This window comes from Emys orbicularis, chromosome 11, assembly GCF_028017835.1.
Source record: "Emys orbicularis isolate rEmyOrb1 chromosome 11, rEmyOrb1.hap1, whole genome shotgun sequence".
In the NCBI taxonomy this organism is placed as follows: domain Eukaryota; kingdom Metazoa; phylum Chordata; order Testudines; family Emydidae; genus Emys; species Emys orbicularis.
Window position 1 is genome coordinate 66,480,207 of NC_088693.1, and position 17,894 is coordinate 66,498,100.

The window sequence follows — 17,894 nt, forward strand, 5'->3', positions numbered from 1 at the left end:
AGGCTAATACTGCAGGTAAGAGTCAGGGTGATTTACAAAAACAGATTCTCTAAGTAGAGCCCAATACAGGTTAATGCTGAGACATCTTCTTTCATTGATGGAAGCACTTTTTAAGGAGAATGCAATTGGTTTAATCTCCTTAAGTACATGTAAAGAGCTGGTTTTATACAAAAATCCTATATATTTAGTTGTGGATTCCTAACTCAATGAAAAGGGCTTTGGCAGTAAAACTCATTAGCCATAACGATGGACAGAAACATAACTAAAGCTCTGAGCATCCAGCCATGGGTCATATCAAGACCAGAACTTGCACCTGTTTAGACCAAGTCTGAACCTGGCTCTTTTCCCCCTTAGAAAATCTAGGTAAAGAGTTTATTGGCAGGGACATTTGAGGAAAAAGCAATTTGTAAGCAAATATGGGAAATGCTCACAGAAAGCAAATTCTGAATTTTTAAACACAAGTATTGGAATCGAGTTTTGAGTCCAAAGACTTATGCACATCCTGCGTGTCTACCCAAAACTAGCCAGGTTTTAGCACGTACTTTGAACAAACGGCTAGTGAACAATAGCAAATACTTGGAGCAAACTTCTCTGCTAGTGGACAATCCCCAGACAAAGACTTATCTGCTGAAATTTCGTAGTAAATAATTTTGAATAACCAATGAATTTGATAAGGTCAATAGCTGCTCTTAGAAATCCGCAAACAGCAAAAGAGAAAAATTCATCATCTGAGGTCCCAATCCTGCAGGCTCAGATGTGTGGGCAGACCCGTAAATCCATATGGAACCCCACTGCAATCTCCTTTGAGTCCTCCTTGGTATGTGAGCTTGCAGAACTGGAGCCTACATTATTGACTGTGAACTGCTCTCTTCACTGTAATCCCCCAGAGACATGCATTTGCTGATTATGCTAAAATAAGAATTAGCCCAAACCTTTACTCAAAACTTGAACTGTTTGGTCTAGACAGGAATTGCAGCTATCGAAAGGTGATGACTAAAATCATGCTGTCCCTCTGACAGTCCTGCACAACCCCAGCATGACAAAGATGTTCTGTGGTATTAGGGGCTAGTGCTATGTCACGGGGCGTTCCTGCCAATATGCACTTCTCCCTGCGACAGCTTCTAAAATGGCAGCACTCGGGGTTGATCTCACAGAGCTGCACTGACCTGCCAAGTGATTCTTGAATAGCACCATATAAACTGCATTGACCGCAAAGAGGGAAAAAAAGGGTTAAGGGCACTGAAAGGGACAAGAGAAACACTGGGCTGTGGAGCCTGGCCTTCTAAACAGCCACAGAACATCCCCTAAAGGAGAATGCATCTTCAATTAACGAGTGTACTAGCTCACACTGGGTCAGACTGTGGCCACCTCTGGGGTGTGTACACAAAGGGATCTTCCCATTCCTTTCCCTTCCTTACACTCCTATGCCCTTGTCCTAGCCATCCCAAGGGGCCCACCGTCACCCTGCCTACAGAAGCGACAGCAGTTTGCACTCCCTTAGAGGTGCAGCAATGGGCTTGACCTCCTCCATTCTTGCCAGCTCAGGCAGGCCGTTTCTCAATGCCTTTCCATGCTCCACACCGCCCCCAGCATGGGGCTAGTGACTTCGAGAACTTTTTATTTTACAGATTGTTCTCCAATCAGCGGTCATGGTTGGGCAGAATTCACGATCACCTTTTAAAAGAAAGGAGGCCATGCTACAGCTAGGAAAAATCCACATGGGGCCAGGAAACCATTCAGGGAACATCCCAATTGTCACATTGGGGATGGGGTTTGCCTTCTGCGTAGGAGGCAAGGGACAGGTCACGTCGTGAGAGAAATCACATGGATCTTAGGTTATGGGCAAAGGATGGGGACAACCTCATGTAATCCCTTTGTCAATGCACCGCTTCCTATTCCTCCCTCTCCACAATGGGAACATGGCTGCTTCTGGAACTATGCCATTGTGGTTGTGCCCAAACTGTGCCCCTCCACCCCCAGCCCAGACAGTGGGGTTTTCAGAGTGTGAAGGGGGGACCCATAGGACACAATGCTAACTTGATCACTGCCATCTCCAGCAAGGTAATCCCCAGGGGTTTTCATGGGGAAGATGTCACAGAATACAGCCATCTCCCAATCCTGTCCCCAGCGCACAACCTCAACAGCCACAGAGAATCAGCCCTACAGAACAATGGTGGGGCAGAGGAGGAACTGCTATCCTATTCCACATCCCCCGGCCAATTGCAGTTCCCTTCTTTTCCCATTAATAGAAGCGAATGTATGCCCTTTAATAACTACCCTTGGAGTCAAAGAAAGAGTTCAGTGGTCATGAGCAGGGTATTAGCTACTTTGATTGTGCCAGGCACAAGAGAATGAGAGAAATAGGGGCAGCTAGTCTTAATCTATATCAAAGTTAATAAGGGTGGAAGAAAAAAAGACGTCAAGGACAATGTTGGAACCAGCTCTTTTTATCTGTCTCTTCAAAGTCCATTCTTTCTCATCCTTGATAGCTCTCACATTACATAAGGGGACATTTCTATCCATACTGTATTATAATTAATAGGCTACTGCTAAACTTTACCAGCTCCTACTTAATAGCATTTCAGTGCCGGGAAACAGTCATCAGGTAATCTGGCCATGATCTACTGTATCCTTTCTAAACACAGATTCTAACTGCCAAGTGTGTCGCCATAAAAAGATTTCAATCAATACCACTCAGCTCCTACTTTCTAATGTTGCAGGTCTGGCAAGATAAGAAAAACAGACCAAAACGAGCAAATGGGGATCCATTATGGCCTCATCCTTCAATTGCGTATGCACTTAAGTAACTTTACTCATATGAAAAGTTCTCATTGAACTCAACGAAGGTACCCATGTGCAAAAAGGCTACGCACTTGTGCAAATGTTTCCAGATTAAAGCTCTGTTTTTGCAGTTCACTTTCAATAATGATTGATATAAAAAGGGTTGGGTTTCATGTTGGGTTTAAGCTTACTTTCTGTAGAGCAATCAACTCAACCTACAGGATTTTGACTGGGGCGTCTGTCTTGCATTGTCAGAAAAAGAAAAGGAAAAAAAGATTTTGCATTGTTCTTGTTTGGTCTGTATTTAAATGGCCTGATCACACCAGCTTTTTTTTTTTTCTTCCTGCAGTGAAATTAGTAAGTGTCAATAATACTAAATCAAACTACCCTTAGTGCCTCTAGCTCATGTACCCATTTTCCTAAAGTGTGAAGTGATATCAAATCAAATTAGCAATTGTTTTTCCGCATGGCTTTCACACTCTCCTAGAGCAGAGGGGGTGCATCAAGATCTGCAAGGGCTTCTATCCAAAAAATAAAGAAGAATTAAGGATACTAGGTAGTCACTGATTCAGCAAATCACAAAGCAAAGGATTCATTGGAGAGGTGGCTAGCTAGGGCCAGATCCTGAGCTGGTGTAGCTCACAGTATTCCATTGAAGTCAACGGAGCTCTGATGATTAATTAATGCCAGCTGATAAACTGGCCACCAGTGTTTTCCGAGGTGTAAGCCTTACTTTAGGTTGCTGCTGAGAGGCTAATCCTGTAGATGATCAGATGAGACAGTTTTTGATATATATGTTTTAAAGAACACTTTGCTACTAGCACATCTGCAATTTTAAAATTTGCAATGTTAAAAAACAAATTATTTTAGAACAGCAGCAGAACTTCTTGAGTAAACTCCAGAATTTGTATTCACTCCTAGGATATCTACTGTCCTAGAAGCTAGGTAAAAGAGTGTTATTTGTAAATGCTGTTTCTTAAAAACACATGGTGCAACTACCTAGGTATGGATACTAGGAGGTCTATAAGAAGCCAGTGAGTCAACACAATTACGGAATAACAGCAAATCAGCAATTCTAAAAACGTGCTTCATAAGTTAAGTAAAATAACATCACAGAACCTCAAACTTACCACAGGAGGCCCCAAGACTTATGAAACTAAACTCTTGTTATGTGGTACAGTGTTACACATACATATTGTATACATTCCACAGGGGAAGTAAACACAGAAGCCATGGACATAGCTCAGCCATGGAAGTAATTTTGCAAGGAATATTGACTTTGATTCGTGCTCCTAAATCCCTAAAATAAAAAAGAGTTTTGCTTTAAAAATAATTGTTCATTCTGTAGAATACAATTGCCCACTCCCCCATCTTCCCCACCATAGCTATACATTTGAAAGGGCTTTCCTCTGAAATGTTTCTACCTATTTGCCTGAAATTATTAATCTACAATTGGATGGGAACTCATTATGACTTTAAAGCAGCTACCAGAGTTGAGCGATACCCAACATATGACATGATGTACAGCTAACTGTGACAGAAATGGACTGCCTTTCAATTCCCACAAAATATGCAAGACAGATCACCAAAACAGAATGACAGCAACAACACAAAACTCTCACATCCCTTCCCTTCCTTCCTTCCATTCTTAAACTGGGCAGAGAGACTGAGGTTGGGTCCATACAATAAGGTTAATAATAATAATTAAACAACAGCAACAACAAACAACAACAACAACAACAAAAGGTGGGTCAATGAAAAGTGGGATTGTAAGTGCAGTACTTCTTCATGTGCAGTTCTTCTACTTCATAAGAGTCCCCTTTGGATGAGAAGGCCTAGTGGAATGTGTGCTCCCCTCGAACAATGTGCGACGAGAACTCATAGCGGTCCTGGCTTCGATACCCACAAATGTTGCATTCTAATGGGTCCCGGTAGCCATGACAACCCATGTGGATGGTGTACATGACGTGGTCTAGGAAAAGAACTCGACAGTGCTCACATTTGAAGGCCCTAATCTGCTCCCCTTCTCCATTGAAGACCTTATAGATATCCTTTAAAGAGCCCTTAGAAGCCTTTGTGGCATCCAAAGCCTTGGTGTCCTCCTTCATGTAAGCTGGGCTTTGCTTCCTCTTGGGATTTAAGGCAGGGTTTCCTTGGTAGGACTGGCGGTCTTCATGGCTGCTCTCCGAGTCAGTAGAATCCAGGCAGCTATTGCTGGGGGAGGCCTCTCTTTCCTGGGGTCGACTCTTTGGTCTGATGAGGGAGATAGGGCCATCTATGTTGTTTTCATGACTGTCAGCTGTTTCCCTGCTAATGGGCCTTTCTATCCTGTTAGGATGATAGACCTGAGCATAAGCTGAGCTGATGACTGGGGCCACCTCTGCAATTGTGCTTGGTGTGTGGTGCATCAGGGGGTGAAGTGCGTCAGCTCCAAGGTAGTTGATTGCATTGTTGATGGCTTGGTCCATCATGTGAGACTGCATCAGCTCAGCCTCTTTCTCATAGGTTAAGTTCATATCAAAGTGAATATCTGGATAGCCAAATCTCATGATCTTTTCACCTAAAGGCAAGAACAAAATGAATGAGAAAAAGAAAGTCACCTAAACATTCAACTGTAATAGAGAAAAACCCTGTGTTAGTCATAGAGTTTAAGGCAAGAAGGACCCATCGGATCCTCTAGTCTGACCTGTATATCACAGGCCACTACACACCACCCAACCGTCTCCACACTAGGCCCAACAACCACAATTAGACCAAGGTATTACAGCCCTCAGGGGACTAAACTATGGTGGGCCACAGGCAAAAAACAGGAGGGACCAAGGTGCACCAGTGCCTAGGCCTCTGCAGTGGCAGGGAAAGGATTAAGTGAGATATACCCAGATCATCCTAGCAGGTGATCCCTGCCCCACGCTGCAGAGGAAGGCAAAACTCCCCCAAGGTCACTGCCAATCTGACCTGGGGGAAAATTCCTTCCCAACTCCATATGTGGCAATCAGTTAGGCCCTGAACATGTAAACAAGAACCAGCCAGAGGAGAACCTAAGGGGGAGGGGGAGGTGAAAGCTCTGTACCACCTCAGAGCACCACCCCATCCAGTGTCCATCTGTAGTCATGGCCATCTCTGATGCTTCAGAGGAGTGAGCAATAACCAAACCAAACCAAACAACCAACCCAAACCCACAGAATACACTGGGGGAAAAAAATCCCTCACTGCCCTCTACAGATGACCGGCTGTGTTCCGACTGAGGGTGCAATTCACCCCTGGGCAGAGGGACAGCACCAGGCACCATTCAAATGCCACTTAAGAACTTATGTGAGCCCTCTGCCCAGGGATGGAATTGCACCCTCCGTGCAGGCAGTCTTGAGTCTTCACTCTAGATAAGCCTATGGCTGGTATGAATTCCAGACCTGCTGGAAACCATCAGATGATGTCCTCTGTGCTCCAAATGAGGAAATATGGGACCAGCTCCTCGGCTGATGGAAAAGAGCGAAATTCTATTGACATCAATGGAGCGACACCAGTTTACACCACCTGATTATCAGGCCAAAGGTGTTTTCTTTTTCAACATAAGATTAAATCAGCCATGATGCAGAGGCACCTGTATGAGACACGTAACATGTCTCACACCTCACAGTGGGGCTGTATTGAGGGGGCTGTCTAAACAATGGCCATACAGGGCAGCAATACTGGGGCCTAACAAACCTGCAGACCCGCAAGTGTGCAGATGCAGTGGCCTGCAGAAGTGGTGAAGGGTGGTTGCATCTGCCCATAGACTGCAGTAGTGGATGCCGGTAGTGGGAGGCTGAGCTGAAACCACAGGTCCTAGGTTGGGGTTGAATTTTGCATTTCACTCAATTATTCAGGCTGAAAGAAACATCTCTTTTAGAGAACACAGTCTATATATATCAGGATATGTGATTTTGTTATATCAGTGTCTTAGTTTAGTTTATCCACAGGAGAGGCTAAATGAATATCACTTTCGCTGACATAAGTCAAGTCTATAAGGTATAATTTACCACTGTGTTACTTCAAATGTAGACTTGTATAACCCTGTTAAAACGGTTGAGATACAGCAGTGTATAAATGGAATAACAGTGGTGAATCATGCCAATTATGGGGCAAATTCGGTTCTGACATAAGGTACATCTCCACTGATATGAACAGTGTTTCTTCTAATTATACCTAGGCTGAATCTGGCTCCACTTCTTTTCCAATTATATTATTGTATGGCATCATGTAAATGGGAAGATCAATTACCAGCTCTTTAAAAAGTTTTGTTTCTGTTTTTCTAGTTGAAAAGGTAAGGTATGTTTTAAAGATACTGGATTTTATAAACTAAACAACTTGGTTGGTTTTCATTCTCTCACCACTTCCCACTTTATCACCCGACAGAAACATATGTATCCTCAGCACTGCAAATAAATTAATTCAGGCAGTCACTAATGTCACTACTTTGTCTGTCTAGGAACTTAAAAACCTCAGACTTCTCTTTAAATTTTTGGCAAATATGCCTGGAGCAAAAAGCATACACAAAAGAAACATAGGCACAATCTCAACTCTCCTGAAAGGCATCAGTACCTTTCAATATAGCAACATCACCTGTAATAATTAATACTGGATATTCCACTCCCTTTGCCTTGTCTTAAAACGATGTGTAAAAAGAGAAATGATTTTACATTACACATGGAACAATTAGGTTATATCAGGGTTTCTCAAACAGGGGTCGCCGTTTGTGTAGGGAAAGTCCCTGGCGGGCCGGGCCGGTTTGTTTACCTGCCGCGTCCGCAGGTCCGGCTGATCACGGCTCCCACTGACTGCTCCGGGCCAATGGGAGCTGCAGGAAGTGGCGCGGGCCGAGGGACGTACTGGCTGCCGCTTCCAGCAGCTCCCATTGGCCCGGAGCAGCGATCCGCGGCCAGTGGGAGCCACGATCGGCCGGACCGGCGGACACGGCAGGTAAACAAACCAGCCCGGCCCGCCAGGGGCTTTCCCTACACAAGTGGCGGCCCCTGTTTGAGAAACCCTGGGTTATATTCTCAGAGTCCGCACACCACTTATGCTTGAGAACTCAGACCCTGAGACAGCAAACTACTTATGTATGTGCCTAATCTAAAGCACGCGAATAGTCCCACTGACTTCAATGTCATTACTCATGTGCTTCAAATCAGGCAACAAGTTAAAGCACCTGGATGAATCAGAGCGCGCACACACACACACACACACACACACACACGAGCTGAAAATACCCCATTTACTCAACAATATAGATGTCAGAGAAACAGGATGAGGAGAGGTAAAGCACAGGAAAATGATTGGCTTAATTATATGCGATAGGTTTTAGGTTTGTTGGTTGCCATCAAAAAGTTTCTTTTTAGGCTTTACCAACTGCAGGATTTTCTAGATTGACATTATATCCTTGCGCTGAAAGTGCTGCCAGTTGTGATTATTATCTTGCTCTGTGGTGAGCTCCTCAGACCTTGTTTTGGTTCCTTTTGCATGCCTCATTTAATAACTCCACCAGACTTAAAGCAAACACTCAAGTTGCTTAGCACTTGTATTGCTCTGTTCCTTCAGTTACGAACCAGAATGTTTCACCGTAACTGTAAAGATCTTGGGCTGAGTTTTAAAAGGGAACGTGACATACAAAAATAAATAATAATGCAAAAATGTACAGGGACAGTACATTTTAATTCACCATATGCGCCACACAATACAAAAGAAACATTTGCCACCCATTTCAACACATGTTAACATGGCTTTCATTTTAAAATAATTTCTTCTTTGTCAAATAAGTATTGAAAAGTAACTTGTCAGATTTATCTGTTGAGTTTCGTTAGGATTATGGGATCTTCCATTCCAATTATGCTCACTCTACATTAACTGAAAGATGAAACAGTTTATCCTTTAATTATCTTAACTGTGTATTACCAAACAAACCATATATTTATAGCCAGATCAAGGAACATAAGAACTGCAATACTGGATGAGACCTGTGCTCCATCTAAGCCACTATCCTATCTCAGTACCAGATGCTTCAGAGGAAGGTGCAAGAAACCCTGCATAGGCAATTATGGAATAACCCGACCACAGAGAAAGTTTCTTCCTTACCCCCATTAACTATAGGTTGGCTTATGCTTTAAAGCATGAGAGTTTTTAATCTCTTCTGAAACTCTTGTGTATTATTTAATTCTTACTATAATATTATTATAAACCATACAAGTGCCCAATCCTCTTTTGAATCCTGATTAGTTTTTAGCGCCAACGACATCACGTGGCAATGAAGTTTACAATCTAATTGTGCATTGTGTGGAAGTGTGTTTCCTTTCATCGGTTTTAAATGTGCTGCCTTTTAATTTCATTGATGATCCCCTTGTTCCTGTATTAGGAGAGAAAGTGAATAGAAGTGCTCTCTTTACCTTCTCCTTACCATTCATTATTTTGTGTACCTCCACTATTTCAACAGATCTCTCAAGAACTTCTGTGCCTCAACACTGGGTGCAACCATTCTCTCTTTCTCAGCAATTACTAGCACCATTTGCAGCATACCACTTCCCTTCCTTCTGAAATTTCAGCCAGAGCGCACGTATTGTGGTCCATAACCAAGGCTCCTCAGAAACTGCTGACCACAAAGTGCAGAAAAGCCGTGATAGATACAGCATGGGAAAATTCAAGCGTATGTTTTCATGACCTTCTCCTAAATACTGCTATACGGTGTTCAAGAAGTGCCACGTTTGCAATGTGCACAGGAAATGTTACAATGAGCAAGGGGACCGTCGTAAAGTCTTCCTGAGTATTTCATTTGGAAGGAATGGGACCAAAAGTGAGGTCATGGTAAGTGTGGTGAAAAGAAGACCTGCAGAAGAGATGAAACATTACTGCCTTTAAACTCATGCACAGCAATCCCAGGGGAGAGGGAAAGTCAGAACAATAAGATATCATTAATATCAATACAGTATGTTCCTTTTCCCCCCACAGCTGGATTTGGATAAGAACCAGGTGTCACCAGAGGCTATAACTTGCCATCCTCTCCACCCAGGGCCGGTGCAAGGATATTTTGCGCCCTAGGCGAAACTTCCACCTTGCGCCCCCCGCCCGGTAACATTGGTTCATTGAGGGGCAAATCCCAACAAGCCTTTATAGACCCCAGGGGCCAGCCGTGCCCAGGGGCCAGCCGTGCCCAGGGGCCAGCCGTGCCCAGGGGCTGCTCCCCAGGCCAGGTTCCCCCCTCCCCGCCCCCTGAACTCCCCTGGAGGGTGCACAGCCCCCCTGTGAGCCCTTCCCACCCCACCCCGGCGGCCCCCGCCCCGAGTCCACTCAGTGGCTTTGCCGGGCTTGGGCCGTTGCAGCAGCTAGGCAGGGAGGAGCTGCCTTCTGGTGGCTCCTGCAGCAGATGCATGTGGGCAGAGGCCCCCGTGCGTCCTCCTGGCTCCCCCCTCACGGCGCTCGGGCTCTGCCGCTCCTGGGAGTGTGAGCTGCCGCTGCCCCTCCCGGAGCAGGCTCAGGGCCCTGCGCCCGGGCGGCGGCTCACATGCCCGGGAGCTGTAGAGCCCGAGCGTGGCGAGGGGAGATCTGGGGGGCGCACGGGGGCCTCTGCCCGCATGCATCTGCTGCAGCCTGCAGGAGCTCCCGGGGCGGGCACCAGGCCGCAGCCTGGGCAGGAGAGGCGGGGAGCGCGGCTGCTCCCCGCTAGCGGTGCCACCGCCTTTGCAGGGCTCCTGCCCCCCTGCACCGCGCCAGCTCCTCCCTGGCTGGGGCTCACCGCCCCCGTAAGCCAACGCTCTGGCTCTCTGGTGCCTCCGGAAGGCAGCTTCTCCCTGCCGAGCCAGGGCACCGCTTTTTGGCACCCCCAGGGTCATCCTTAGGATTTATGGGGCCGTATGCAGTATTATTAAGCTGGTGCTCCTATGCCCGACGGCAGCCTGAGGGGGCGGGGACGGAGGGACAAGACAGAAAGAATAACAAGATGCCCAGCCCGCCTCACGGTGGCGGAGAGTCACAGTTCCCCGCAGAGACCCCTGTACCCTCTCTCTCAAGCAGAATGGACATGCAGAAGGTACCTAATTAAAAGCACTAAAATTGGGAATAAAAAAATGTCAGTCACAGATTTTTTGATATGCCCTGAAGTTTGTCAGACATTTATTTGCAAAAACTTTGTAGTAAGGGTGAGTCAGCTGTCTTGCTGAATACGACATTAAATATTATGGAATACATGATGCAGCTCTTCTCTGTTTTACATTTTCTTAATCAGTATTTCTAAGCTGATTTTACATTTTAAATGTACTCTTAAGTCTTCATAAAGTAATCATTCCAGATTACTACATATTTAACTCACTGAAACAGACATTATTTTAAATGAATCAGTCACAGAGGTTTAGTGTGTTCATAACAATGTTCATTGCTTTTAGAAAAAGTGAACACTCATTTACTGTGTGTGATCTCCATAACAATACACATGTTTATGAAATTTCACCAACTTTAAAAAATATGTTTCCAATTTTAGGCATAACAAAGGATTTTACATCTTACTAAGGTACTGATTTTGCTTAAAACTAGTTCATCAGATAGTCAGAAGTAAAGAAAGGGAAACTCTTTGTTCAGCTATCTGGAAGCAAAGGGCTGTTGCTTCCTTCAATTGGGGGGGGGGGGGGGAAGGAAAGGGGGTGAAGGGAGAAATGGATGGACAGAAAGGACAGGAAGACTTTGGAAGTAAGTTTTTTTTACTATAGTAATTAAAATGTGTATTTTAGATAAGGGTGGTCTTTTGAAGAATTTATTTAAAAAACCATATGTCTGAAGATCCAAGCATTTAAGGCTAAAGATGATTGTGCATCTAAAAATCTATGCAAGGATTTTTTAGAGATGTGATTTTATAATTGTCACCAACTCACTAATGAAATATTTTTAAAGCAAATTTTACGCTAAGGTCCTGTAGACTGACATGTTCTGAGTAAATATGACAGTCATGCACAACTGTTTTTGTCAGTACATTCAGAAACTGACAGTAGATACCTGGGGGTTGGCAAATGCCTGTTAAATGTCTTCATTACTCCTTGAATGGCTCTTTAACAGTTTCAGTGTTGTGCTAATAGGTCTGGCAGGCTGGAGACTGTTTCTCTTAACTACTAGACCCCCTTCCCAGGAAGACTCAGAGCCTGCAGGAAGGGTCAGAACAGGGATAGGAAAACTAGGGGGGTGGACACTAAGACCCAGTGGTGCCCCAAATTTTCAGGTGCCCTACCCAGCTGCCTATGCCTGAGGAGGGCCCCGGGCGCCCCCAACCACTTGCCGCCCTAGGCCACTGCCTAGTTCGCCTAGTGGTAGCACCGGCCCCGTCTCCACCCTTTCTCAGAGCCAGTGGATTTGTTGGGCCTAGAGGTGAATAGTCTCAATCTTACAAAGAAAAAAATCTACCCAAGATGATGATAACCATTTGTACTTCTGTAATGTATTCCATCCAATGATTTCAAAGCACTAAGCAGGCCTTTAAAGACAATGATAGTTTGGGGTTCTCACAAGTGGGTAGACAAAATAAATCCTCTATGTTCTACAGAGTCCATAATCTACATTTTAAAAGAACTCAGTTAGTTTAAGCCACCCAGAACATGGAGATGACTCAGAGTTATCTCGATCCGTGCAGTAAACTTCAAAGGAGCAAATGGTGCTGGTTCATGGGGACGTTTTTCCTCTGGTGGATTTCATAGTGTGCTTGAGATTTTGTTTTAAATCTCTCTCTAGCCTTATGGTTGCAAAAATAATCCTAAAAATGTGCCACCAAAGCAATAATGTCTGCATGAGTCTGCAGATAATCTGAAACAATAGCTCTGAAAGAGGTGTGACCTGCCCTCCTTCCTTTCACCTGTTGTTGTAATCCTGAAGTCTAATGATGACAATTTAAGTGTCAACAATGTTAACTATGTCACTGTTGATCAAAGCATGTAAGGAGAGGGATGATCATATCAGGAAGATCTACTGTGAGTAGGGTCATGTTGTACCATCTCAAGTGGTCAGAGTTTGGTTTGTGGGTGGAGAACCCACTCCTTCCCCCCGCTTCCAATTCAGCACCTAACTGTTGTATTGAGGACTAAACAATACCAGTGCCTCTGCACCAGTTCTTATGCACACTAATCCCTTCAGACCACTTTTCACATAGGCAACAAAAGCAAAAGAATCCCAGGAAACATATGCCTTTATCCAAGAAATGCTAATTTTAACCCAAATAAAAAGAAAACTCCACAACATTCTCTTTATGGGTCACATTGTTCCTGACCCTGTGCTGGTGCAAAAGAGCGCAGGAGAGAGGAGATGCAAAGAACTCAGCACAGTCTTGACCAGTGATGCACTGTAGGAGCCTAGCACTGCTGTCAGTGTTAGGGTACGTCTATACTTACCCGCTGGTTCGGTGGCAAGCAATCGATCTTCTGGGATCGATTTATCGCGTCTTGTCTAAATGCGATAAATCGATCCCAGAAGTGCTCGCCGTCGACGCCGGTAATCCTGCTCCGCGAGAGGAGTAGGCGGAGTCAACGGGGGAGCCTGCCTGCCGCGTGTGGACCCGCGGTAAGTACCTTTAAGTTCGAACTAAAATATTTCGACTTCAGCTACGTTATTCATGTAGCTGAAGTTGCGTATCTTAGTTCGAACTGGGGGCTTAGTGTGGACCAGCCCTTAGACTCCTCATAGTGGACGGGATGAGAGTATGAGCCCTGAAAATTCTGCACCAGCAAGACGGGCCTCATACTGGGGGTGGAAAACATATGTTACCCCTTTCTAAAGCGTAGTGGAGTCACTGCTGTGACATGCACTTCCCCAGAAGAATTCGGTCCCAGTCCAAACACCAGCAGGTGCTCTTGCTGTAGCATAATGTTGCCCAACCTCCACAACAATGTGAGCTGCAGCATAAAGCCACAAGCTACAGCCTAACATGGGTAATGTTTACTACAGCATCTTGTGCTATAGTTTAACAAGAACTCCTTAACATTCTGAGGTATAGGAAACCTAGATACAAACAGTTAAGTCTGGGCCAGAGATTCTAAAATAAATAGCTAATAAATAAAAGTGGTCCGATGCGGTCTTGTATTTCATAGTTTCATGGAGTTTAAGGTCAGAAGGGACCATTAGATCATCTCATCTGACCTCCTGTGCAACATGTCCTTAAATTTCACCCAGTTATCCCATGTATTGAACCCAATAACTTGTGTATGAGCTCTGAAGGATCAAGAAATGTGTTGTTTCATTTGGAATAGGGGCTTCTTTTAATAAAAGCTGCAACGTGTCACTTTCACACCCATGCATATCAGGGAGGTAATTTCAATGTTGCCAATTCTCACAGGTTTATCACAAGTCTTGAGTTACTTGAGGGTTTATTTTTTAGCCTCCAGCTCCCAGAGTCAGGTGATTACATGAGAATCTCAGCTTTCACTAAACAAGTCTCTAGCCCTCATGATGGCAGAGAAAAGTTCGAAATTGTGACCCAAATGCACCCTAAAGGCTCAAACACCAAAAGGTAAAGAAAAAGACCCAAAATGTATATATTAAAATCTCAAGATTTTGGGGCCCTGACTCATGAGTTTTAGGGTTGACAGTATTGTAATTCAGTCACTTTCAAATCACTTTTAGGTTGTTTTCTGCTTTGATTTAATCATCTCTCAACTGTTTCCCCTGCCCCCCCTCCCCAATCACGCTCAATTCTGAGAGTGCAGTTTTCCCCTTTGATCTTTTGACTGTTCTTAGGAGTTAACAAATAACCTATTCCTACTCACTAAGAATAATAAAAATGCTCTCTCAAGCTTACCCACAAACTTCTGTGGGGTGGAGCTTTTACGCTTTCCCATGTTGCTTGTCAGCTTCTCTATAACAGCAGGTCTCTCAAAAGGCACCAGAGAAATATTGTTGTCCATCCCAGGCTCTTGTTCCTTACCATCTTCCATAGGAGGTACTACGTAAAACCAAAAAGTCACATCAGACAGGTCTGGCTACACTTAAGAGATGGCACTAACTATTTTGAGCCCTGTAGACTATAGTGCATATTAAAATACCAGTGAAACAAGGTGCAAGGAATACAATTGGCAACGAAACAGCATTAAAGTTTGAGCAGTTAGGGCCAAATTTTCAAATGTGGGCCTCCAATTTTGAGTGCTTCCCTGTGGGAGCTGTCACGTGCATTGCACTTTTGAAAGTCACCCTTGAGACCTGATTCTCCGTTGCCTTCCACCATGTGTATTCAGTGACACCAGTGCACAGTGAGCGTGAAGTGCTATCCTTGTGTGCTGGTAGCATTTTATACTCTCTTTGCTCCCTGTCAAAAGGTGCATGGCAATGAAGATTCAGGCCTCTTCTGGCTAAAGTTGAGCACCCAAAAATGGAGGCTTACAAAATCAAAGTCCTCTTTTGAAAATGTGGGCTTTAGTGTATATGTCCTTTTTCCATGCATGAGACTGCTACTCTTCCAGCCATAATGCATCCAATTTATAAGATCATCATCTCATAGTTTCCCGGTTTAGGTGAATGGCATAAAACAGAGGTTCTCAAACATTTTTACAGCCTCAATCACCAATGAATGTCAAGATGCCTTGTGGACATCTACCCACCCTATGTGATCAGCAGACAACCTCCTTACCCACTGAATAACATCCCTGTGGCAGCTACAGGAACTACTTACATAGAGGAGGAATACTTGGGAAATAGGTATATATTTTCAGCTGTCTTTGAAGCAAAAAAGAGAAGTTAATGACACCTTCTGTTATTGCTTATTTCACCCTTCATCTAATGCCTGGTCTGATTCTCTCAGCTGGAAATAAGGAGCAGGCACCAGAAGCACATGAACAGCAAGTACTCCACGGACCGCCAACTACTTTTATGTGCCTAGCTGGAAAAAAACAAACTTATGACTGCTCACCTAATACTTGAGCAATACTTTGTTTTCTTGTGGTTTCTCATTTACAAGCACTAGAAGATTAGTTAATTTCAGTGGAACTATCTGACTGACTGTCACCAGCTGAGGATCAGGCCCACAATTTCTGAATCATTCTAATTCATCACAGTAGGCTGAAGAATTTATGCATGACAAAAGGCAATTCCAGTTGTTTCACTTGTTCCATAGCATTGAATCTAATAAATAGACTCACTGGCTCTGATTCATCCACAGAAGATAGCTTTGGTTGAACAAGTTCAACCATCAGTGTCTTTGTGCTAGTTGGAGGTTAGTAGCGCTATGATTATGATTTATACTTAAGAAAGATTCTTGGGCAGCAAACCGAAACAGGTTTCTGGAATGGCAGAACAAACAATTGCTCTAATCTGTATGATCTGAGGGCCCCATCCTGCTCTCCTTACTTAGGCAAAACTCCCACTGAAGTCAACGGAAATTTTGCCAGAATAAGGAGAGCAGGATTGGACCCTAAATCTTCTATTGTTCCCTTCTTTTTCCTCACACCATGGCAACTTCCTTAAAACTCAGTTCCCAAGGACTTTATCATGTACTCCTCACGCATGAGTGTAGTCTGTGTGGAGACCACAAGATGATTCAGCACTGCATTACTCCATTGTGACTCCACTGATATCACTGCTAATGAATCTCCTATTCTTAAATACGTGGCGATTTGGTAGCACAATACACATTAAAATAAGATGATAAAAGCATTGCCTTTGCCTCCTAAAAAGGAAGAGCAAATACCCGGCAATTACGAAATAAAAGACCTGTTCTGGTGAACGTCTCAACTCAGACAGTCAAGAACACGGGACAATTTATTCCTTTGATTCCATTTGTGTTTGTGCTGCTAGGGAAGCTGAATATTTTGAGTCTTAGAATCCAGCATACACTGTAAAATGATTTACGCTGCTGCCTTTTTATTTCTACAGGATGCTCCCACTGAGAAACACAATGATTTCTCATTTACCAGGGAATCCTGCTGGCACCAGTGAAAATAATGGAAGAGAAATAGCACAAATACAAGATGAAACCAATGTTTACAAAAACGGTGTGTGGTATGCAAGTGACCTAATTAATACCCAGTGCAGACTTCAAGGCTTGGGGTAACTAGGCTGACCAGGTAGCAAGTATGAAAAATCGGGACGGGGGTGGCGGGGTAATAGGAGCCTATATAAGAAAAAGCCCCAAATATCGGGATTGTCCATATAAAATCGGGACCTCTGGTCACCCTAGGGGTAACAGACAGCAGACTAGATTTTTGAAGACTACTTAGGTAGCTTGGGCTGCTCCATAGAATCCTACATTAGGCCTATTTAGGGATGTATTGAAAACATGGGGAGATTTTCAAAGACACAAATGCCAACACCTGTGTCTTGGATAAAGGTATGTGAAATTTCCTAGGTGAAATTTGACCAACATACAACTGGACTTCTTTCTTCCATGGAAAGCGAGGAACACGTTACAATGTTCACAGAAACATCTTACAATCAATACATTAGGCAAGGATTTTGCTCAGACTCCTCTGTGGAATATCGTCAATACAGTACCTGCTTTCATATTTCTGAAACTGATAGTAAGAGGGTTGCTCCACATTTAACAAAAGGTGGTGACTCTATTATCTGGTTCAAAACAAGACTAGGGCATGGGACCTTTGCCAATGTTCCAAGTGGAAACATTACTGTTTCTGACCCTCTCCAATATTTATGGTACTGGGAAGATAAATTGCCAAAATGTGGTTGGTTATGTAGATTTCAGAAAAAGCAACAGCAACAAAAACAACCACTCTTAATTTGTTAAACCACAGGCAAGTCAAGATTAGATTGGTTAGATGTTGCCAGCATGGAAACTTGAAAGGTGAAACTGAACATCATGTCATTGCAAATATTTAAAATCGAGATCTATTATTTGATGTTTTAAAAAAAAGGAATGCATCATATACGTTAAGAAACAACTGACAAATGAGTAATCAGATGCCTATTTCCTGTATGCTGTAACATGAGGCACCCTGTTTGGATTTGCTTTTAATTTTAAGGGGAAAAAAATCAATACCTAAGTAAAAGCCAAAAACCAAAGTCCACATAATTCACTGAGGAATATTAGTGTTATAAAATAGAAAAACAAACCAAGAAAGATAACACATGCTCACAACTAAGGCCCAAGTTCTGCAAAGCATGTCTATTCAACA

At 43.8% G+C, this 17,894-nt stretch overlaps 1 protein-coding gene across 5 annotated transcripts in view; it reads right to left on the reverse strand.

Annotated features, from left to right (window-relative positions):
- Positions 1 to 4,616: 4,616 nt before the first annotated feature.
- Positions 4,617 to 17,894, reverse strand: part of IKZF2 (IKAROS family zinc finger 2) — a 130,882-nt gene continuing 117,604 nt past the window's right edge. For 4 of the 5 annotated variants that reach the window (XM_065413076.1, XM_065413075.1, XM_065413073.1 and 1 more), the window contains 2 exons: positions 14,573 to 14,716; positions 4,617 to 5,341 (listed from right to left, as the gene is read on the reverse strand). In XM_065413076.1, the coding sequence (XP_065269148.1) occupies positions 4,617 to 5,341; positions 14,573 to 14,716 (869 nt within the window). The remainder of the gene's footprint in view (positions 5,342 to 14,572; positions 14,717 to 17,894) is intronic. The other variant, XM_065413074.1, reaches the window with a different exon arrangement.